This window comes from Protobothrops mucrosquamatus, unplaced genomic scaffold (genome assembly GCF_001527695.2).
Source record: "Protobothrops mucrosquamatus isolate PMUCROS unplaced genomic scaffold, P.Mucros_1.0 scaffold2590, whole genome shotgun sequence".
Lineage (NCBI taxonomy): Eukaryota > Metazoa > Chordata > Lepidosauria > Squamata > Viperidae > Protobothrops > Protobothrops mucrosquamatus.
This window is the reverse complement of record NW_015388645.1, coordinates 140,790-163,206: the sequence shown is the minus strand read 5'-3', so window position 1 is coordinate 163,206 and position 22,417 is coordinate 140,790. Positions and strand designations below refer to the sequence as shown.

General features: G+C 41.0%; 1 protein-coding gene across 1 annotated transcript in view; it reads left to right on the top strand.

Annotated features, from left to right (window-relative positions):
• Positions 1 to 10,681: 10,681 nt before the first annotated feature.
• Positions 10,682 to 22,417, top strand: part of NFKBIE (NFKB inhibitor epsilon) — a 28,721-nt gene continuing 16,985 nt past the window's right edge. Inside the window, exon 1 of the mRNA XM_015825311.1 lies at positions 10,682 to 11,076. Within this exon, the coding sequence (XP_015680797.1) occupies positions 10,682 to 11,076 (395 nt within the window). The remainder of the gene's footprint in view (positions 11,077 to 22,417) is intronic.

Here is a 22,417-nt window from a genome sequence, read left to right as displayed (position 1 = left end):
TCCATTGAAGCATGAATGCTCCAAGGATTAAATGAGGCCAATTCATAATTATGCCATGATATTGTGGTCAATAGAGAACATACAATTTGGAGAATACAAACTGATGGTTTAAATGTCATCAGCTCCAGGAACAGCTGGTTACCTAGGTAACATAACCCAATTCATTACTTATTCATGGAGCTTGATGCGAGGTTCAGCTTTGGAGCTTCTGTCCAATCTCTTCTACATCTATAGAAGTTAGCAACTTGTCATCTTCACAGCTTCTAATTACATGTCAACTATTATTGAACGAAGCAAATGTGTTTCTCCCTTTTTTCCCCTCTGAAATTGTTTAAATTGGCTCTGATCCTGTTGGCCCTCTTCAAGACCCTAAGATAAAGGTAAAGATTTTCCCTGTCCAGTCGTATCCAACTCTAGGCGTGGGGAGTGGGTACCCGTCTCCATTTCTTAGCCAAGAGAGCCAGCATTGTCTGAAGACACTTCGGTGGTCATGTGGCCATCTCTACTCTACACTGAGGCACACGAAACACTGTTACTTTCTCACCAAAGTGGTACCTATTTATCTACTTGCATTTATATGCTTTAAAACTGCTACCTGGGGCCATGTATTGGGAGCTCACCCCATTGCACAGCACTTGATTTTCAAAGCCTGTCTGTCTGCTTTCCAGTTGACAAGCTCAGCATCTTTAACTGCTGAACCATCAAGATACGATTTTGCCATCTGGCGTGGGGATCCAGGTGTGTATCTGACCCTGTGCCACAGTTGTGCTGATGTGTGTTGGTGATTTTCTACCTCAACTGTGAATTTTTCTTCTTGTTTTGTGTTTTTATGCTATTTTAATTATTATTAGATGCTCAGTGTCATGAATTTGAGATGAGTGGCCAAATGAATTGAAATAATAATTAAATAACTCTTCTTCAATTTTACACATCCAGGGTAGGTTTTTTTGGCTAATGAAAAAAAAACCCACGTTTTTCAGATGAAGCACTGCTTTATTGGCAGCCTTTCCATGCATGCTGAACGATGTAGGGTACTCTGCATATTCTGTAACATCACCAAGAAATGAGGATTACCTTTTTTGGTTGACATAAGTCATCTACTTCTTTTAACCTGTAAAGGAAATTCAAAATCCACAGCCATCTGAGTAATACTTTTACAGGATTATCATCCTGGCAGTGTAATGTGAAGTAATTCAAAACTATCAGTCTAGGCTAAAAGTAAAATACTGGCAGTCCCATTATGCTTAAGGCATATCTCGCTGTTAACCTTATTCACACAATGAGATTCCAAGTCAGTTGAAGCTAATGAACTGCACCAAGCTGCAGGGCTATGATGCCAGTTCCTGTTACTATGGATGTACAGATATGTACTGAGACAGCTGTAGACTAAATGAAATATCCTGGCCCAATTCTTTATGAGATTAGGAATGCAGAAGGAGCATGTCTGATTGGTGGAATCAAAATTCTTCATATGTCATCCAATAGTTACAAGGGGAAGGGTAAAAGCATTATAGCACTGTTGAAAGAAAAATCTTCATCAGGGTCCAGTCCAAGCTGGGAATAATCAAAATGGAGACTGCTTTAGAAAGAAGGTTGTAGTTTATTGAAGAGCAGACCCAGCCAGAAAGATGGCTCTGGGAAAGCTGACCACATGTAGTAGGGAATGGTGAGTTTTTATACCTTCTTAGGCTTTTGTTTGGAGTTGTTCCTGTGGCATGAACATTGACCTGAGTCTGAATGTGCCTTTCTGGTATTTTGATGGTGGTGGGTTAATCGTATTATGTCCCAAAGGTCATATCCTGTTTCCCTGGGGCTGTGGCTGATGACTATGTCCTGTGGTTGGATTTTTTTGGTGTGAGGGATTGTTGATTTTTTTTGGGGGGGGGGTTGGTTTCTGCCTTTAAGATCCTTTGGGGAAATATAATATTCTGCCTTTTAATATTCCCAAAAATATTTATTTCTTGGGGGGGGGGCTGACTTCCCATGGCACCAACTCCATTATAGCACCAAAGACACAGACATTCTAAGGATATCTCATCCATTCTTCCCAAGAAGAACAGCAAGAAGGAGAATATTTGGTAGATCCCAGCTATTGAATAAAATAAGAGTGATGAATTATGAAAACTGAAGTTATCTTAGGAAAGGCATTCATCAGTTGGAAATAGCTTGATTCTTTCATTAGTTTTCACCAAGAAAGATTATCACTATTAAAATATGCTACAATTGCTCCACAGAAGTTTAGTGGTAGACAAGTAGTAGAGTGTGTGTATGGGGTGGGGGGGTTTGTGAGTGTGCGCGGATGCATGTGTGTAGTGAGAGAAAGAGAGATTTCCATGTAATCCCACTACAAAATAAAGGCCACTTTTAATTTATGGACTGTAATCTAAGCACATGCTTTAGCAGAATTTAGTTTGGTTAACAAAGTCATGGACATCTGAGAGTAAAAATCTGTAAATAAAATTGATTGGAATGATCAGAACCTTTGCTAAATTCAAAAACCTCAACTCTGACCATGTACTAGCATAAAACGGGCAATATAATAACATGTTTTTTAACAGTTTCAATAACCTCTTTATCACACGGGGTACCACATTTATATATAATGTTCACTAAACTATTAATGTAGAAAAAACATAACTCTGCATGCAACAGTAATTACCACACAAACAATATTCCATACACATTTGTCCTGTGTAGATATATTCTGCATGTAAAAGTTTTGATGGGGTTTTTTCTGCTTTCCTTTCCTAGTGTGGATTGCCATCTGCTGGTAGGCTGTAGGACTTAATTGCTAGCAAAAAAATCTATTATAGTTTTTATTCAAAGAATCAATAATAGAATTCTGAAACTTGAAGGGACCACAAGAAACCTATACTGTACTTCAATTTTCTGAAATATGCAAGAAAGCTACTTTGAATCATTTTGAAAGGTGATTTATCCAGCCTCTTCTGAAAAATACTCTAGAAATGGAGAAGCCACCACCTCTGTATTTAGACTGGATGTTTTTCCTTGTATTTAAATGAGGTCTAAATATTGGCAAATATTGTGGCATCAGCAAAACATTCCTGACCATTTTCCCTATGGCAATTTTTTATGTTCCTGAATACTACATTATATCTCTCCTTTTCTCTAAACTAATGTCCTCAATTCCTTCAGCCTGTTTGTAGAGAAGTGTACTTTCAAGTTCCTATGTCATCTTTGTGGTCCTTTTCTGAACTTATATTAACTATAACTATACTGTACTAACTATACTGTCCATATCCTTCTGAAAATGTGCCCAGAACTGTATACAATACTCTAGGTAGGCAGTTAGAACAAATTTGTAAGCATTTTATATATTTTTGATACAATGGCTTTTCTGATGTAGCTAACAACTGTGTTTGGTCTTCTAACAATTGTCTCATACCATTACCTCATGTGTAGCTGTTTGTCAATGATCATATCCTACATGGAATGGTTGGGGGTTTTTTATAGCCACAAAAAGATTCATTGAGTGCTAGCTAGCTAGGTTATTTGTTTGTTGATATTTTTGTCTATTAACATCTAAGGGGCTGTCCCACAGGTGCTTTTTCAAGAGGCAACTGGACTTCCTTGTTCTTCTTTGAAGATGTTTTGCTTCTCATCTAAGAAGCTTCCTCAGCTCTGAGAATCTCCATAGACATCTAAGGGGCTGGTAGAGATTTTTTATTTATTTTTTTTGCACATCCAAGAGGCAACTAGAGGGAACAGTGGTTGAAAGAATTGGAAAGTATCCTTAATGAGATGTAGCTATTCAAAAAGTCATCAAACTGGTGAGTGGTTCTACAAGTTACAGTATCTGGAAAGAGCAATCTGTGCTTTCTCTAGCTGTCAGTGTTTCTCAACCTTGACAATTTTAAGGCATGTGGACTTCAACTCCCAGAATTCCACAGCCAGCATTGCTGGCTGTGGAATTCTGGGAGTTGAAGTCCACATGCCTTAAAATTGTCAAGGTTGAGAAACACTGCTTGCTGAGTGAGAGGTTGGGGAAGGGGAAGAGGGGGAGGCAAAGAAAAAAATGATAGCAGAAAGAAAGTAGAGATGATGGCCCCAGTTCTCCTCAATTCTGGTAGTGTGGCCTCTCAGACACAGACTGTAACTCCCCGTAGAAAATACTGTCCTAAAGAGAAGGAGTAGAAAATAAAATACTTTACTTCATCAGCAGGAAAAAAAATTATGGCTCAGAATAACCAGAGTTGTGTATTGTGTGCCAATCAGCATCTCTGTCTCTCAAATTCAGAGAACCACCTCCAGGAGATGAACAGGAGAGACATCAGCATCCCTGACAGAAATCACCCTCTCCTTGGAGTAGTTTCACATCTCCTGCCTCTGGCATTTCATTTACTTATTTCACATATCTAAACAGTATATTATACTTATAGCCTCTTTCCTCTGAGAGATCAAGGCAGCATACAAAAGGGCTAATCTGTTTTCCCATAACTGTGGCACTATGAGGTAAATGGTGTTGAAAGAGAATGAAAAGTCCAAACTCCCCCACTACCTGATGGGACGTGAACCTAACTCTTCTAGACTTCAGTCGAACATCTTTCAAGAACATCAGATGTGCTCCCTAGCAGAAGCAGGTTTTTTTGAGAATTTAGGAAATTAACATAGGAATCTTTGTGCCTAGCATTTTAATGGGAAGAACTCAGAAACGGAGGAAACTGCATCTCCTTGGATATTACAGGTAAATAGGAGAAATAAAACTAACTAGATCATGGGGATCCCAAAGGTGCTTTTTCTTTAGACATCTGAAAAATAGACATTTAGATCATGGAAAGAGATAAGAGGCTTCTTAGCAGACGCTGTGAAGTCTGGAAAGATATCAGAGGCTTCCCAAAGGATGGGGACATTGTTTCCAAAGAACTGAGAGAAAGAATACTTAGAATTTAGGAAAGGATATAAAACTTGTGAAATTGTGCATAGAAGGAACTCCCCCAGGCATTGACAGATCCCCAGGAAGAGAAAGGAGAGGACAAGAAGTTAGCCTGGAACAATGGATAGGAAGAGAAGAAAGGGATTAGCCTAGAACAGGAGTGTCAAACTCGCCATGTCACGTGATGTGTCGTGACATATCGCGACTGTTCCCCTATTGCCGGAGCTGGGGTGGATGCAGGCCGTGGGCCGGCAGTTTGACACCCCTGGCCTAGAAGAAGAAACAATCTGAGAAGATAAAAAAAATGGGAAACAAATTTATTCAAGAGTAACAAATGGCAAAGCTGTCAATTTATGAGTGCTAGAGAGCTTACTCATGAGAAAGAGGTAGGCTAAGCAGGTAAAAGAAAAATAAAGGACAAGATCAAAAAACTACAAGTGACAAAATGTTGAAAGAGAGAGGGCCCGTGACTTTGGTAGCTTGGCCAAAGTAGAACTTCAGGAACGAAACTTTTAATCTGTTTTCATCTGTGAATTTTTCATTTGATGGCTGGTAGAAGATCAAGGAAGAGACGTGCCCCATTGTGTGTCACCTGGGGGTGGATCATGGCTGAGAGAACTGAAGAGGAAGAAGAGCCAACAGAATTGCATGAGCCATCAAGGAGGACTTTGAAGAGGAATCAAGCAACCACATGTGAGACTTTTTGCTATGACAGCGATGGCTGGGAACATATTTGCCAAGGTAAAAGTTGAACTGTTTGACTATGTACTGTGTGTTTGAAATGTGCTGCCTTTTTAAAGAGCCTTTCCCAGCTGTTGGAAGCCTGCTCTGAGCAGGTTAGCACAATATCCTATGCTCATAGCTACCAGATAGCATTGGGAGTTCAGAAATATTAAATGCACAGGTGTAGCTATCACAATAAGATTATTATAAATATAATATATTATAATATTTTCTTATTTTTAATATAGCAATAGCATTTAGACTTATATACTGCTCCATAGTCCTTTACAGCCCCTCTCTAAGTGGTTTACAGAGTCAGCATATTGCCCCAACAATCTGGGTCGTCATTTTACCGACTTCGGAAGGATGGAAGGCTGAATCAACCTTGAGCCCTGTCAGGATCGAATTCCAGGCTGTGGGGAGAATCAGCCTGCCATACTGCATTCTAACCACTGTGCCACCACATATTTCCTACATTCTTATTTTTTCACTCATTTTAAAATATTTGTATTGTGCTTCTTGCCACCATAAAGAAACATTAGAGGTTTGAATAAATGACTAAGGTCTCTTCTAACCTTGTAATTCTATTATTCTTGTTATATTCAATCATTGCTAGCTCAGAATCCAATCATTCTCTGCTTTTCACATATGGACAGATAAATAAAAAAAAGTTTTTAATGCAGTTCAGGCCTAACAAATTCCATCAAGCATCCATTTTAATTGGCTAACATGACGAATGAGCCTGTGAGAATAATTCTAGTCCTGGACTCCTTCTGATAATAATAATAATAATAATAATAATAATAATAATAATAATAATAATAATAATAATAATAATAATAATAATAATAGTAGTAGTAGTAGTAGTAGTAGTAGTAGTAGTAGTAGTAGTAAAGTTGGAAGAGACTTTGGAGGTCATCTAGTCCAACCCCCTGCTCAGGCAGGAAACCCTATACTATTTCGGACAAATGGCTGTCCAGTCTCTTCTTAAAAACTTCCATTGTTGGAGCATTCACCACTTCTGGAGGCAGGTTGTTCCACTGGTTAATTGTTCTCACTGTCAGGAAGTTTCTCCTTAGTTCTAGGTTGCTTCTCTCCTTGATTAGTTTCCACCCATTGCTTCTTGTTCTGCCTTCAGGTGCTTTGGAGGAAAGCTTGACTCCCTCTTCTTTGTGGCAGCCCCTGAGATATTGGAACACTGCTATCATGTCCCCCCTCGTCCTTCTCTTCATTAAACTAGACATACCCAATTCCCAGCAGCCGTTCCTTATATGCTTTAGCCTCCAATCCCCTAATCATCTTTGTTGCTCTTCTCTGTACTCTTTCTAGAGTCTCAACATCTTTTTTACATCGCGGTGACCAAAACTGATTTATCTGCTAATTAAAGAATTCTTAATGAATCAAGTTATTTGAAGCCATATTTCTTATTTGGGAAATTTCTACAGTATACTTAGATTAATGGTTACTAATAGCCCTGAGAAAGACCAAGAAAGAATCAATGATCTATGAATTTTATGTTATCTAATCTATTATGATCTGTTTGACTTCCACTTAGCATGTTATATGAGCAAAAACTGATGCATTTTAAAACAATGATCTATGGCTTAGCAAATTGTGATTACAAAACATTCAAAAACCGTGCTTAAGTAGAGCATGATGTACTGAAATATGTGAACCTAAATCTTTTTGTGATTTAAAAAAAAATCATATATTCTTCTCCTGCTTACCTATATTTCCCCACTTTTCTGGAATCTACCCATAGACAGCACCATAAGTAGAACATGTACCAATAAACCAATTTAGGTATACACAGACATACAGTTCATTGTTCAATGTCATTTATTTGACTCAGTATTAGAAACATGCAATCAGAATAAATTGGGTATAGTGTGGCTCTGACTCTGTTTGTCATTCAGCAACTGAGTAGCTGCACTCTGCAGGAATAGAAACTTTAAACAAGGCTTAGAGAATATGATAACAATTCAAATAAGAAATCACTAAGGTAAATTAGCCAAAGAAAAATATAGTAGAAGAATCAGCTGCCGCTACAAGTAGTCACTCTTGGCCACTGTGTCTGTGTGCCTCCAGTGAAAAAGCTAATTGTGTGAGTCCCCTCTCCCCCAAGGACTGCTGCTGATTGCTTCTTCCTGACAATGGAACCCCCTATCCTAAACAAACCATCTTCTGACTTTCTGGATACAGAAACTACCTACAGTTTGTCTTCTCAAGAGTCAGTCTCACTGCACTGGCCTTCATCAAGTGCATTACTCACTCTAGCCAAGCCCTAGTCCAGTATGCGTTTAATTTCACCTGGTTCAGTAAAGATGGATAGAGAAGGGATGCTGGGTCTAACTGCATAAAGTTTTACAAGGAGGCATTGTAAACTAGAGCTGTATCAATCAAATTGGTCTTATTTGTTTATCAAATTTAAATACAGCTCATCTCACTCTCAGAAGGACTCTGAATCTTGGCATGGATGTCAAAGTTCATGGGAGTTCATGGGATCGTGAATATCTTGTACTTAAACAAGCCAAGACCCCTAGGTTAGGGGCGTCAAACTGCCGGCCCGTGGGCCGGTTGCATCATATGGAGGCCACGCCCACCCCAGCTCCGCCAATGCAAAAAAAGCCACGATACGTCATGACACGTCACGTCACCTGGTGAGTTTGACACCCGTGTCCTAGGATTTGGCTTAAATGATTAAGAAATCATTTAAGTATTCAAGCCTGTGTCTACTTTCAAGATACCAGGAATTAAATTCAAGACCTTCTGACCTCTCTGCCACTCAGATTCAGTCTTCTTCCTACAGGTCAATTTTATAACTTCAATTATTACACAGGGGAGAGTCCAAGAAAAAGTTTTATATGGTTTTGTTTTTTGCAATTCAGCATTACCGTAGCAATAAGGCCAGAGGATAAAAACTGAAGTCATTTTATACTTTAAAACCAGATTCTAAGGTGCCAATCTGTTAAAGAGGGTCAAGCAATTTGTTTGTACTAACTTTAAAATTCACATTATTGCTTTGCTGGTATGTGATTTTTCTGGCTCTAGTTGGTAATATTGTGATGACTTTGATCACACAGACACTGATGTCACCCTTCCTCATGGTTCACTGAATCATGCTTACTCAATTCACACAATTTCCTGGATTTATGTAACACAGTGAAAATATTATGTGGACCAGCTTCATTCTACACACATGAAGTTAAAAGTATAGTTGTTCAGTTTAATTTAGTTTGGTAGAGCTTGCTGCTGCTAAATCCTGGAGCAGTAGTGAGTTTCCTGTAGGTCCTAAGGCAGTGCAAGAATTCTTATTACACGTTATTTGCCTTTATTGATCCTGGCTATAGGAGTTGCTGGGCTTTCTTTTAAAATATGAAAAGAAAGATGAAGAATTTTTCTAATGTTCATGCAAGTTACAGGTCTCTAGACTTTTATAAATTAGATCCTACAGAAGAGTACACAACTGAGAACATAACCAATGCAGATACTCCTGGTATCCCTTTGCACTGATGTTAGTCTTGCTATGGCTAAAATGCAATACATGAAACTCTACAGCTATGACATATGTAATCCAATAATTCACACCAAACTTGGGCAAATTCATATATGTGCACAAAGTGTATACAATGAGCAGTTTAAAAAAACTTTGATACATTTTTTGCCTGCAAATCTGTTGTTGTGACTTTAGCTTTATTCTGGTTTTTGTACAAGTAGTCCTCAACTTCGGACCACAAATGAGCCCAACATTTCTGTGGCTAAGTGAAACATTTGTTAAGTGAGTTTTGCCCCATTTTACGACCTTTCTTGCCACAGTTGTTAAGTGAATCACTGCAGTTGTTAAATTACTAACACAGTTGTTAAGTGAATCTGGCCTCCCCATTGACTTTGCTTGTCAGAAGGTCGCAAAAAGTGATCACATTGCAACCGTCATAAATATGAGTCAGCTGCCAAGCATCTGAATTTTGATCACATGACCACAGGGGAATGCTGCAATGGTTGTGTGAAAAATAGTCTTGAGTCAGTTGTTTTCAGTGCTGTGGTAACTTCAAACGGTCACTAAATGAACTGTTGTAAGTTGTATTTGCATACCGTATTGAACACATGAAGCGGGCTGAAAGAGAAATGGTTCCTAAATGTGCATTATTTGCATGTGTTCATTTGTATAAAGACTGCAAGAACCCAGATGCAGGAGTTTTCTGCTGTTTGCCACCCTCACTGTAGTTGAAGATAGATCGGCTGAGGGTCATTGCGGATTTATTAAGTTCAGCATCTAAAAACTGCCGAGCTGAGTTGCTTTCTAACGTCTGCCCTTGCCCCACATTTATTTATTCCGTTTAGTCCAGCGTTTCTCAACCTTGACAATTTTAAGGCATGTGGACTTCAACTCCCAGAATTCCACAGCCAGCATTGCTGGCTGTGGAATTCTGGGAGTTGAAGTCCACATGCCTTAAAATTGTCAAGGTTGAGAAACACTGGTTTAGTCAGAGCTGCAATTCAGTCAAGACTTCTGGCTGTTCCCACGACCTCAAAACATCCACGACAAATGAAAACGATAAAACGCCCACCGTACATAATTATAATCGGGGTGGAGGGGGGAAGGGAATGAAAGGCATTCCCGGTATAACACCCGACCTCAAAAAACCAATACATTCGAAACCCGGATGGCCTCGTCTCAATGCTCAAACGCTATTGGGAAGAGTTCCGTGTCAGCGCCTTCCTAAGGAGAAGAGGACAAGCGTAACCTCAGCGCGGACAGCTACTGTACTATAAACAGTAGCCGAGCGGCTTCCAAGGCCGGCGGAGGAGGAAGTCATTTTCACGCGCAACGCCAGGTGGCGCTCTCCAACGGGAGGGGAAGAGGCGGGCTTTATTGCGGCTGGGCGGAACCCAGGCGGAGCAGGCGGCTCTGCTCGCTGTTTCTTTGCAGGCTTGGGGTTTGCTCTGTTCTCGGCATGAGCTTTCCGGGGTTTTCGCTTTCTCCTCGTTTTCGGACTTTGCGCGTGCCGGTCTCCTAAGCGCCTCTCTTGGGGGAGAACCTCGTCGCTTCCTGCGCTGGGGACCATGTCGGAGATCCGGAGCTACGGGGAGAAGAAAGAGATGCTGCTGGAAGGTGGCGGCGGCGGAGGCGGCGCGTACCTGGAAGAAGGGCAGTGCGACTCGGGTGTCGATTGTATCCGTTCACTGCACGGCCAGCCTGGGGAAGCGGAGCCCCGGTCCCCGGCGGCCGGAAGGATCCCGTTGGATAAAATCCCCGGATCTCCCAGTCAAGGCAAAGAGGAACCGGCAGACGACAGACTTGATTCGAGTTACGGCTCTTCGTCTATTGTGGAGTCCTTAACTGGGCTGCAAGGGGAGCCTAACCCCGAGAAGGAGGAGGATAACGAGGAGGAGGAGGAGGAGAGGCTCAGGCAGCAACTGCTGGAGATCCTTGCTTTCCTATCCGAGGACGGAGACACGTGAGTGACCCCAGTGCAGATCCCTACGTGCAGTTGACAGCCGGACGACGGGTTGTTTACGCGTTGCTTGCGCGATCCTTGCATCCGTGTGTGCTTATTTGGCGTAGCGATCCTTATTCCTGGAACCTGGACGCTTAAGGGAGGGAAAAGGGGGGGGGGAAGGGGGTTGTTTTCCACACCACATTGGTGAGTTGGCCATACAAATAGGTGTCCTGCCTGCAGTCCCTCATGCACGTGTTTTCTGCAAAGATGGAGAAGACAGGAAAGACAGAGGCAGGGTTACAATATATTATGAGTTGGATGAACTCATCTGTTGTTTTTTTTAAAGGTGAGCCAGTAGTTATATAGAAGTATGGTGTCTGCCTGGGGGGGAAAAAGAATAAGTTACGGTTTTTTGTCCAGTATCAAAATATGTATTTTGTCGGTTCTCATCATACAGTAAGAAGCCTAGTCAATAGGTGCATAACTGTATTGAAAACATGCAGACGCACAGACAATGAAGCTGAGGTTTGGAACAGATGATAGGAAGAGAAAAAATGATGAAAACCTGTTTCTCCTCTCACAACCTGCCATGTATTTACTAAATTTCTGGGATCAATGCTGGCTTGTGCTGCTGGTAATAGGAGTTGCCTATGTGTTGTTAACCTGTCTGTATAGCTTGAAGCAGCTCTTGTGGGGACAACAGTCCAGGGGTAGGCAACCTTGCTTCTTTTATGACTCGTGGACTTCAACTCCCAGAATTCCTGAGCCAGCCATGCTGGCTCAGGAATTCTGGGAGTTGAAGTCCACGAGTCATAAAAGAGCCAAGGTTGCCTACCTCTGGTTTACTCTATGGAACAGAGTGGTAGAAAGAGGCAAGAGGCTCTGGGAAGGTTGCTGAGGAAATCTACACAGGGTGATCTGACCTGAAACTCTCTCCTGGCTAGGCATACTTTCGAGAGATGGATGGGCTTCTTAGCAATAGTGAGTTGGGGCTGTGTTTGCAAGTTCTTCCTGGCATTTTGCTCTAGTCCCATTCTCTTACTGTAAAGAGGTAAAGGTATTCACTTTAATGATCATTGCCATTAAACTGCTCGTATTTTTATAGCTTTCTTTGTAGGTTAAGACCTGGGGTTTGATCATTCGATCCCCTTTTGTTCTCTGCTGTGATCCTGCAGATTTCGTTAACCTTTTTTTTCTTTCCTGATGGGCCTGTTACATGTATTGCTAGTCTTGCCTACCTAGAAGATAGGGGTTCGTTCCTCAGCACGTGGAGAATGCAATGCGTGGGCTTCATTCTTGGTTTCCCTAACCAGAACAAATAACGTGGTGAAGGATGGTATATTATTTAATAACTTTTTATATCGCCTCCTATCCAAAAGCGTTTGCATAGTAGCAATACATTAAATAATATATCAACTACATGCAGTTAAATAGAAAAAAAAAGAAACATTTCAGAGAAGATCTGAATGCATGAGAATCGGGGCGGGTTTGAATTATAATCCCACACATCTGGAGGGCACCACATGGGAAATATTGAAATATTTTCTTACTTGCTTCTGCATCCAGTCTCTTGTCCTTTTCCTTCCCTGCTTAGTTTCCTCTTCTTTCCCCATCATTGCTGATCTGATAAATGGAGGAGGGGGGGGGATGTCTGAGTGAATCACAAATCATGAGTGGAGAAAGGCTTTGTGGGAAGAAAAAGCAGCTGCTGTTGCTTCCATGGCTCATTCTTGCTTTATTTTGTCTGCTAGGAAGGGGACCAAAAAAAAAAAAAAAAGGCAAGCTGATTCCTTCCAGGAGTAAAGCAATGGGACAGGGTGCAATTGGGGCCAGGCAAAAGTCATGTGCCTTAAGAGCTTCAGGCTCTTTTCCTTATCTCCTTTCTGCCCGAAATTCTTGCTATGCTGCCTCCCTCTGCTTTAGACCTTTTCAAAGGCACTCTGTGTTCTGAAATCCAAACTAGCTTTGCTTATTGCTTTGGGCATCTCTAATTTTCCTAGTTGTGCTAACCTTCTGTACTTTTCTCTAGCTATGCAGAGTTTTCAATTGTGGCTGAGCTGGCTGGCTATAAGACAGTGGTGGCGAACCTATGGCACGCGTGCCAGAGGCGGCACTCGGAGCCCTCTCTGTGGGCACGCGCGCCATGCCCCGGAGATGGCAACCGTCCCTCTTCAACCAGCCGCCAGCTAACTCGCCAAGGGCTCACGTGGCCGGATGCATCCCAGCACGGCTGGTTTCCCTCCCCCCTGTCCCATCCCTCCTGGTCTTGCATGCTCTCCTTTTCCCGGGCACGACCCACTGCATCACCTTCTCAGCTGTCGGCCGTCTGTCTAGCTAAGAGGCGGCTTCTTTGAACTTCTGGTGGCGGGCTGCGGAGCCCCAGAGTGTGCCGGTCGGGGGGCCGGCAGGCTGTGGTTGCTGACAGACACTGTTGGCCCCCATGTGCTCACTGGCCTCTGTGTGCGGGGGCTGATGGTGTCAGGCAGCAGCCGCCCTGGCCCTGCCTCGTCCTGCGACAATGGCACCCCAGCTCTGCCTTGCCTTGCCTCGCCTCATCCCGCAGGACGAGCCTCCTGCCCACCGCCCCACCTGCCAGAGACCCCCTGGATCTCCCCGAACCCTGCCTGGCTCCACAGACATCCCTCCCCATGAGCAACATCGAGGTGACCACACCCACCTTGGCCACACCCACCAAGTCTGCGATGACCACCACAGCCATGCCCACCTGGCACTCGGTGATAAATAAGTGGGTTTTGGGTTGTAGTTTGGGCACTCGGTCTCTAAAAGGTTCGGCATCACTGCTATGAGAGGTCTGTTAGCCAGCACTCAGAAGAATATTGGGTTGGGGAAAGCTAATGGAAGAAACAAAATGATGGGGATGAATGCTTCTAGTCTGATGAGGAAACTAGAGGGGGGGAAACTAGAGGGGGGGGATTTGTGCTTTTCCTTCCTGTGGTCTTTCCTAGTTTAAAGAACTGGGACAGCTGGCCTCCAGGAGCAAATAGAGTATATACTTCTCTTTATAAAAGATATCCTACTCCTCTCTTCCTCCTGTGAAATGAAAAAACACCTTAAAAATCTGTATGTATGTTGAAGAAGCATGGGGTGTGTGCGCCTTATTCCTGCCTGTTCCATTGAAAAGAGTAGCTGCTAGTTTGGTGGGTCTGTGGCCATCCGGGCGTAACAAAGCTAGAATTCTTTTTATTCACTATTTCACAGCAATGGACAATTATCACTTCCTCGTGACAGTTCTAATGATGAAAGAACAGGAGTCTGTGGCTTCAGATCTCTACTTCCTGTTTTTTATAGTTCCATAATGAAGCTGGTTCTTGAAGGCTAGCATTTGCAGCTGATCACTCTGGAACAGGGCAGCTACCATAGCATATAGCTGGCTGGGGAATTGTGAGAATTGACGTCCACAAGTCTTAAACTTGCCAAAGTTGGATATCTCTGTTTTTAACAGTACTTTTTTGGTTGTATAATAGGTGAATCAATCTGATTCTCACACGTGTAAATGTTAGATGATGATCTTTACGTTGGAATGACAGATAGAAACATGGAAACTGTTTAGTATAAGGTTTACTGTTTATTTCTAAGCTAGTAATCCATTCAGACAACTCTAAGCGGGATATGTGAGAATTCCTGTTATGACAATTTAAAAGGATTTTAAAACTATGTTCAGGGCTGCTTCGTGCATATTGAATCAAAACACCAGCCATGAGGCATGATTTTCAAATGAATTAAGTCTTGAATGTCAGTTGGAAGGATTGTGATAGTTCTGTGGGAACTGGATTCTCAAAGCATGGAAATGGTGGCAGTAAGAATTGGTTTCTATCATAAATCCCCTTTCTGCCTGGCAGCCGGCACATGAACTGAGCCTCTGAAAAGGGATGGGTTAGGTCAGAGGTAGGCAACCTTGGCTCTTTTATAACTCAGTGGACTTCAACTCCCAGCTGGCTCAGGAATTCTGGGAGTTGAAGTCCACGAGTCATAAAAGAGCCAAGGTTGCCTACCCCTGGGTTAGGTCATCATGAATGTAAATTAAGTTAATTCAAGGATGGTGGGGCAGCAGCAGAGGGGACTAAGTAATGTCCTCAAGTCAAATTTGGGCATTATTGATGATCCCAAAATACTACCCATTTTGATTTTGCATTCTGCAGATCAGAGTTTGCACATCAGAATATGTATGATCCTTAAGACCAAACTTTTTGTTCTGACTCTTCAGAGAAATTGAAGGCGCATTTTACTTTATTTTAGTAAGCATTCCATTATCCTTTCAAAAGACAGTGAAAAAGTTGGGAAATGAAATACGTGTGTGATTATTTCCTAGTGCTCTTTTACCGTCCCTCTCCCTGCCCCGTAAGCCGAGGGTCCTTTTACCCCTGTAGCTCTGCATTTGTGTTGCTTTTCTGACATACTTGAATTTGGGGTTTTTGCTTGAGGGATCAAATGTATCATCAGTCATGAGTCCCTTTGGGCCCACAAGAGTTCCTTGAATTCCTTCTACTTTTATCTCCCGCTAATTTCCCTTGGCCATTAGGAGTTCAGATTCTTGTAGAGAGCTCAAGCTTGCAATAAATCTTTATACAGGTAGTCAACTTACAACAGTTCATTTAGTTCGAAGTTACAACATTGCTGAAAAAAGAGACTTATGACTGTTTTTCACACCATTGCAGCATCCTCACAGTCAAAATTCAGAAGATTGACAACCGGTTCATATCTATGACGGTTGCAGTATCCCAGGGACATGTGATCCCATTTTTGCAATCTTCTGACAAGCAAAGTCAATTGGGAGACTAGATTCACTTAACAACCGTATTACTAAATTAATAACTGAAGTGATTCACTTAACAACTGTGGCAAGAAAGTTCATAAAATGGAGCAAAACTCACTTAACAAATATTTCACTTAGCAACAGAAATTTTGGGCTCAATTGTGGCCGTAAGTCGAGAACCACCTGTACCTCTTTGAACTGTCTGGATCTTCCGATTTTCCTGGTGCTTGGCAGGTTGCTTCCAGCTTTCCAACACAGAACCCTGCTCTCTTTGTCGGACAGGGTTCTAAAATACCAAATACCTGTTCTCAACAGTATTTATTTTTATTCATCAAATTTAGAGACTCGCTCACAGCAACTCTAGGTGGGGTACAATTAAATTTGCTATCTTCTTTATTATGCAGTACTTAGAAGAGGTCAGTTGGTGGAGAAGGAAACTACTAGAAAAAAAAGAAAAGAAAATCAAAAGGCAATTAATTTATTTAAATGAGAAATTCATTGCTTCTTTCTAGTTTAAAGATTATTAAACAGTTCCTGTGGAAAAGTGAGGAACTGCCCATGGCAAGGCAAGGAGGCAAGTGAGTACAGTCAAAGGTTGCTGTATCAGGATCCATCTCGCCTCATTTGTAGTAAGTTGGTTTTTCCCACAGACTTGCCCTTTGCTATTAAAACCACAGAATTTAATCTTAAGGTATGCCAGAGTTAATCCCAGAAACCTGCCTTATCACAATTTATTCTGAGCATAGAATCTAGAGATTATCTTGCAGACTGTTTGGGCAACAGCACTCCAAGGCCAGTAAACCAGTTTGCCAGCAGCCATCTTCTACTTACAGCTAATACAGGTAGTCCTCAACTTACGACCACAATTGAGCCAAAATTTCTGTTGTTAAGTGAGATATTTCTTAAATGAGTCTTGTCCCATTTTATGACCTTTCTTTCCTCAGTTGTTAAGTGAATCACTGCAATTGATAAGTTAGTTAAGTGAATCTGGCTTTCCCGCTGACTTTGCTTGTCAGAAGGTCGCAAAAGGTGATCACATGATCTTGGGACTCAGAAACAGGTCATAAATATGAGTCAATTGAACATGCATCTGAATTTTGATCACACAATCATGGGGATGCTGCAAAGGTCATAGCCATGAAAAATGATCATAAGCCACTTTTTTTAGTGCCGTTGGTAACTTTGAATAGTCACTAAACAAACTGTTATACATCAAGGACTACCACTAGTAGAGGTGGCTGTGTTATTTTCTTACCACACTAAAACAAATAAGGGAAGAGCAGTAATTGAAAAGACAGAGTGCCATGCAGATATTTGCCCGGACAGCACTTTTGCAGACTATTGAAAATTGGTGACGATTGTGGAAAAACGTGAGAGTTACCATGTAAGTTTCAACAACAAGATGTGCAGCTGTGACTTAAATCTTGACAGGAGGCAACCAATTATTATTTTAATTGCAATTATAGTGCCAGGAAACAGTGCGCGTGAGTTCGTCTTTCAACTGGAGATTGGATATCCAGTGCTTGTTGACCAAAGATATGGAGAACCACTTGCGTTTCTCCCTCAGAAATTTAAAGTCTTGGATCAGCACCAGGAAGGAGAAGAAAACCATGGATTGTTGTCCCAAGGGCTGGGATTGACAACAGAATTGGATCCTCTCCTTTTCCTAAAGAGAGACCCAGAAGGCCATCTTAGTGTGGCTCTTTGCTTTGCTTCAGAGAGAGGATTAGTCGATGCAGCCCCCGCTTAATAAAGCATGGGATTCCCCCAACTAAGTAGTAATCTGAGAAACTGTATGGAAACTGTTGTAGCTATTTTGAATATGCCTTGAACTCTAGTGGGAGGAGGGGGAGGTGTCAGGGAAGCCTAGCACTGTGGCGTGGGGTTTTTGTCCTATGCTCTACTGACTGGTAGGAAATCACATGACAGCTGCTCTAGAATGAAGGTGGAGTAGAAAATGGGAAGGTGACAGAGTTTATTTAAATCTCACTTTGGGGGCTTTTTTTCAGTTTTCATGTGGTGCCTCCTATACATCACAGTACTTAAGGCTGCTTTGGCTTTCACGCAGCAAGTGGAACATATGATTGGGAGAGATGTGCACGGTTTTACTTAGCCTTATGGTAAGCACGTATTCCAGTTAAATCCTTATTTCCATGATACGTTTATGACTGAAATAAACCTGACTACCTTCAGTGAATCCCTTCATTATTCTAACGTTGTAAACTAAGCATATTACTTCTGGGGGGGGGGAATTAGTAATCCTCTGGAATAATTGAGATGGGTTTTGGCATCTGGTCTTAGTGTGAGCAAGCTGATAGAAACCATGATGTGTGAGCATCAGGTGATACCTGGAAGTTTCAAAACATGACTGAAGGTTAAGTGGGGGTGATTGTGCCATTCACACTCAAATTCTGACCATGAATGTGAAAGAGGGAACAACTTTGCATAGCCCTTCCCTGCTCCCCCTTCACTGCATGTTCCACGTAAGGGATCCTTCACATTATTGTCAATCAGAATGTGTTGTTATGTGGAGAATGCTAATATGCTAGTGTTTACATGCAAATTTTTTACATGTATTGTCACTTCACATGGCTAGTAAACGTGTGGGTAGTAAGAGGAAAACAAAGCTAACCTCACAATATTTTCAGTGTATGAAGGATTGATGTAAAATCATTTAGAAGTTCTCAGCCATGTACACTATATGTTTCTTGACTGTGCAGAAAGCTGAGCAAAATTTCATAATACTGTAACTGTGTTAGTCTGTGTTACTCTGTGGTAGCAAAAAAAATCAAAAATCTAGTGTTACTTTTCTAACTAACAAATGTTATTAAAGGGAATAAAAATTCATGGGGTACAAACTACTTCATCAATTGCACAGAGTAGCTACACTAATGTAGGGTTTAAATTGGGTTGAGATGGGGAACAAAAGAGGGGAAGACAGGATGAGTATGCAGAGGCAGTTTACATGTAGTGTCCCAGTCCTTATCAATCAATTGATAATTAAACTTACAATTGTTGGACTGCCAGCCCTGAAATGACCAGATTGGTATGGTCCAGAAGAAAAAAATGAGATGCTATGTGAAACATCCTTAGAAGGAAATGTTTTGTACATCTGTTGTGTACCATGTCATATGAGCAAGACACCTTAAATAATAATTGCTAGAATCTAGCCGTGGTGGCGCAGTGGTTAGAAAGCAGTATTGCAGGCTAACTCTGCATTTCCAGGAGTTTGATCCTGACCGGCTCAAGATTGACTCACCTTCCATCCTTCCGAGGTTGGTAAAATGAGGACCCAGATTGTTGGGGGCAATATACTGGTTCTGTAAACCGCTTAGAGAGGGCTGTAAAGCACCATGGAGAGGTATATAGGCTAAGTGCTGTTGCTGTTATTGTCTAGAAACTTAATAAATAAATAAATAATAAACAAATAAATAAATAAATAAATAACTGCTGCTAGGGAGAATTGTGGAAGACGCTATTATCCTTCTGTTTATGTTTGGGAACTTCCTGAGTAGATCTCAGTTGTCTACTACTATGCAGGATTTAATTTGCTGGATAATATTGGTTGTTGGCCTTATCTAGGTTTTTATCTGCAGAAAACTTTTGTCTGTTGTAGATTTTCTAATTCCATTTCAATTTAACTTGGAATTTAAAAATTCTTGGTTGATGGATGATCCCTACCTGGAGGAAGATGGGAATGTAACTTTGCTCTGTGTTATATTGTTGGATGATAAATGTGGGATGGCATGGTGACATAATAATTTTATTCCTATTTGAAAGATTAATTTCAAGAAAAAGAAAATATAATGTGGTTAATAGCTTGCAAGGCTCCATCAAATTCATTTCAATTTTCATAACCCCATAGTATTATATGTAATTACTGGTTTCTAACATATAATACTAATGTAAGGATTAATATTATACAAAACTAAAAAATTGCAGTGAATATTTAGCTATGTGTCATGATATCAGCAGATGATATTTAGCTATGTGTCATGATAGTTGGGCTATGGAAGTTCCTAGATTTGGCTTTGAGGATCATAAACATTAACTGAAGTGCAACAAGACATGCATTATTGAAATATGTCTGTGGAGATTATCCACCTTTGGGACATCCAGGCTGTCCCAAAAGTGGTTTTTCAAAAGGCAACTGGACTTTCTTTGTTATTGCTTGAAAATGTTTCACTTCTCAGCCAAAAAACTTCTTCAGTTCTGACTGAACACTGGGGAATGGAAGGATTGATATTCTTTGCAATCATTTGGTCATTATCACTTTGAAGGTCAGTTGGTGGTTAGCTCTCTGAGAGTCATTGAGGCCTCTTGGGGGTTTATCTGTACCCTCAGGGTCACCTGAGTCAGAATGCAAATGGGTGTGGAGCCTTCTTGGTATTGCTGAAAGGAGTGTGTTGTAGACAGGTGATAAGTGGCATTGTATTCCTCCCCCTCTGTTGAGGGAGGACTGTTCATAGATGGTCTCTTTTACCCCTCTTTTAAACTAATGGACCTCTCTGTCCATAAAGTGCATTTTGATGTCTTCAAAAAAGTGACCTTTGTTTTTCTAATGCTTTGTTTTTCAAGAAAAAAGCTAAGAAAGTCCAGCTGCTTTTTGAAAAGCACCTTTGGGATATGCATTATGGATAGTTTATCCTTGAAAGGACCAGGGATTACCTGATCAGCCTTGAGCTCCAAGTAATAACTGTTGCTTATTGTGTGTTCTGTCAGGTGGACTGGTTACCACTATAGCTGCAAAAGGACAGTCTGGTTGGACTATTCCATGGCTTAGTGACCTCTTATGTGGATTACTGTGATGAATGGTCTGCAGCCTGGAAACTGCATGTAGCTCTTAGGAGACATGCTTTTAGCATCCAGTCTCTTTATAGTCTACCCTTGCAGTCTGGAAACTGATGCTACTATAGAGGGTGGCCGCCAGGATTATAGTTGGACAGCCAGTTGGAATCATTATATTCTGAGAACTGCAGTGGTTGCATGCTTGCTTCCTACTCCAATTCAATGAACTGGAGCTGGTGCTAGCTTCTAAAGCCTAGGTCAGGAGTAGGCAACCTTGGCTCTTTTATGCCTTGTGGACTTCAACTCCCAGAATTCTTGAGCCAGCCATGTTGGCTCAGGAATTTTGGGAGTTGAAGTCCATGAGTCATAAAAGAGCTGAGGTTGCCTACCCCTGGAGGTGGTTTATAGCATTATCTGTAAGTGCTAGAATCTTCACATAGAGTCACCTATGGCAAGATAGCTGGCATATAAGTGTAATAAAAAATTAAATGTGCTCAACTCTTCTGGTGATGAAGATCCCCACGAATTGTCAGAAGGAGCCTGGTAGCAGCTTTTTGGATTAGCATTTACTAAAAGAATGCAGCTCACTTCATCAAATGCAGCAAAAGTTATATGTTTAATAAAATATATTAGTTGGAAAAGGTGCCATCAGATTCCTCCTGAGTTTTTGGCCACTATAGACTAGCACAGATTTCCATCTACAAAGTATTGCTATTAACTAAGGTGGGAAGATTCCTTTTGGGGCCTCTCACCTGACAGAACATCCTTCCCATAGAAATATGACTATTAGTGATATGCATTTTTTTTAGTGCCAGACTTATACTTTTATTTAAAAAGCTCAATGGTCTAAGCTACATTAGTTTTACTTGCACAGTATATTAAATTGAGTTATACTGATTAGACTATACAACAGTCTAGTCCTTGCACGAGAAGTGTGTGCAAATGCTTTTAGTCTACATTATGTTTTAGTATACTTAATTATAGTCATGAGAACTAGTTTGGTGTAGTGGTTAAGGCACTGAGCTAGAAACCAGGAACCTTAGACACAAAATCAGGTGAGTGATCTTGGGCCAGCACCTCTCCCTCAGCCCTAGGAGGAAGGCAATGGAAACTACTTCTGAAATGTTGCCAAGAAAACTTTTAGGGACTTATCACCAAGAGTCAACACTGACTCTTAGGCACAACACAAACAAACAGACTCATTATACACTCTCTTGTTCTTTACAAGGCTGGTATAAAAACAATTACTACTACCTGCTATTTCTATAGGCCTGCTGCTCTCTTTACTTGTTATATAATTGACAGTGACTCAGTGAGAAATCTTATTAAATTCTCACTATTCACCATAAGGCTAGAGAGCTCTTTATTGTTGACAATAATCAGTAGTCTGATTGCATATATAGCAGTTTCCCAGAATTTAATGTGTAATATGGTAATTACATAGTGATATAAGCCACCCAGAGTTAGTCTGGATAGTGAGACAGGCGGCATATAAATTTAATAAATAAACAAACAAATATGAAAAAGGATACTCCTGAAAACAATAAATCAAACATGACACTATTCCTATACCTTCTAATGTGATTGCATTTTATTTCAAGTTCCTTCTTTTCACATTATCCAACAAAGATGTAGGCACTTTTCATAAATATTTATTTCTATATTTAGCCTCACTAGAACTTCTCATATCCAATGTGTTCTTTGCTAAATTGAATGTAAGTTTCCAGAATATGAGAAGGATATTGGAGAAAATGAATACAGAAACTGGTTGAAATAGTTTTGACATTTAAAGAACAT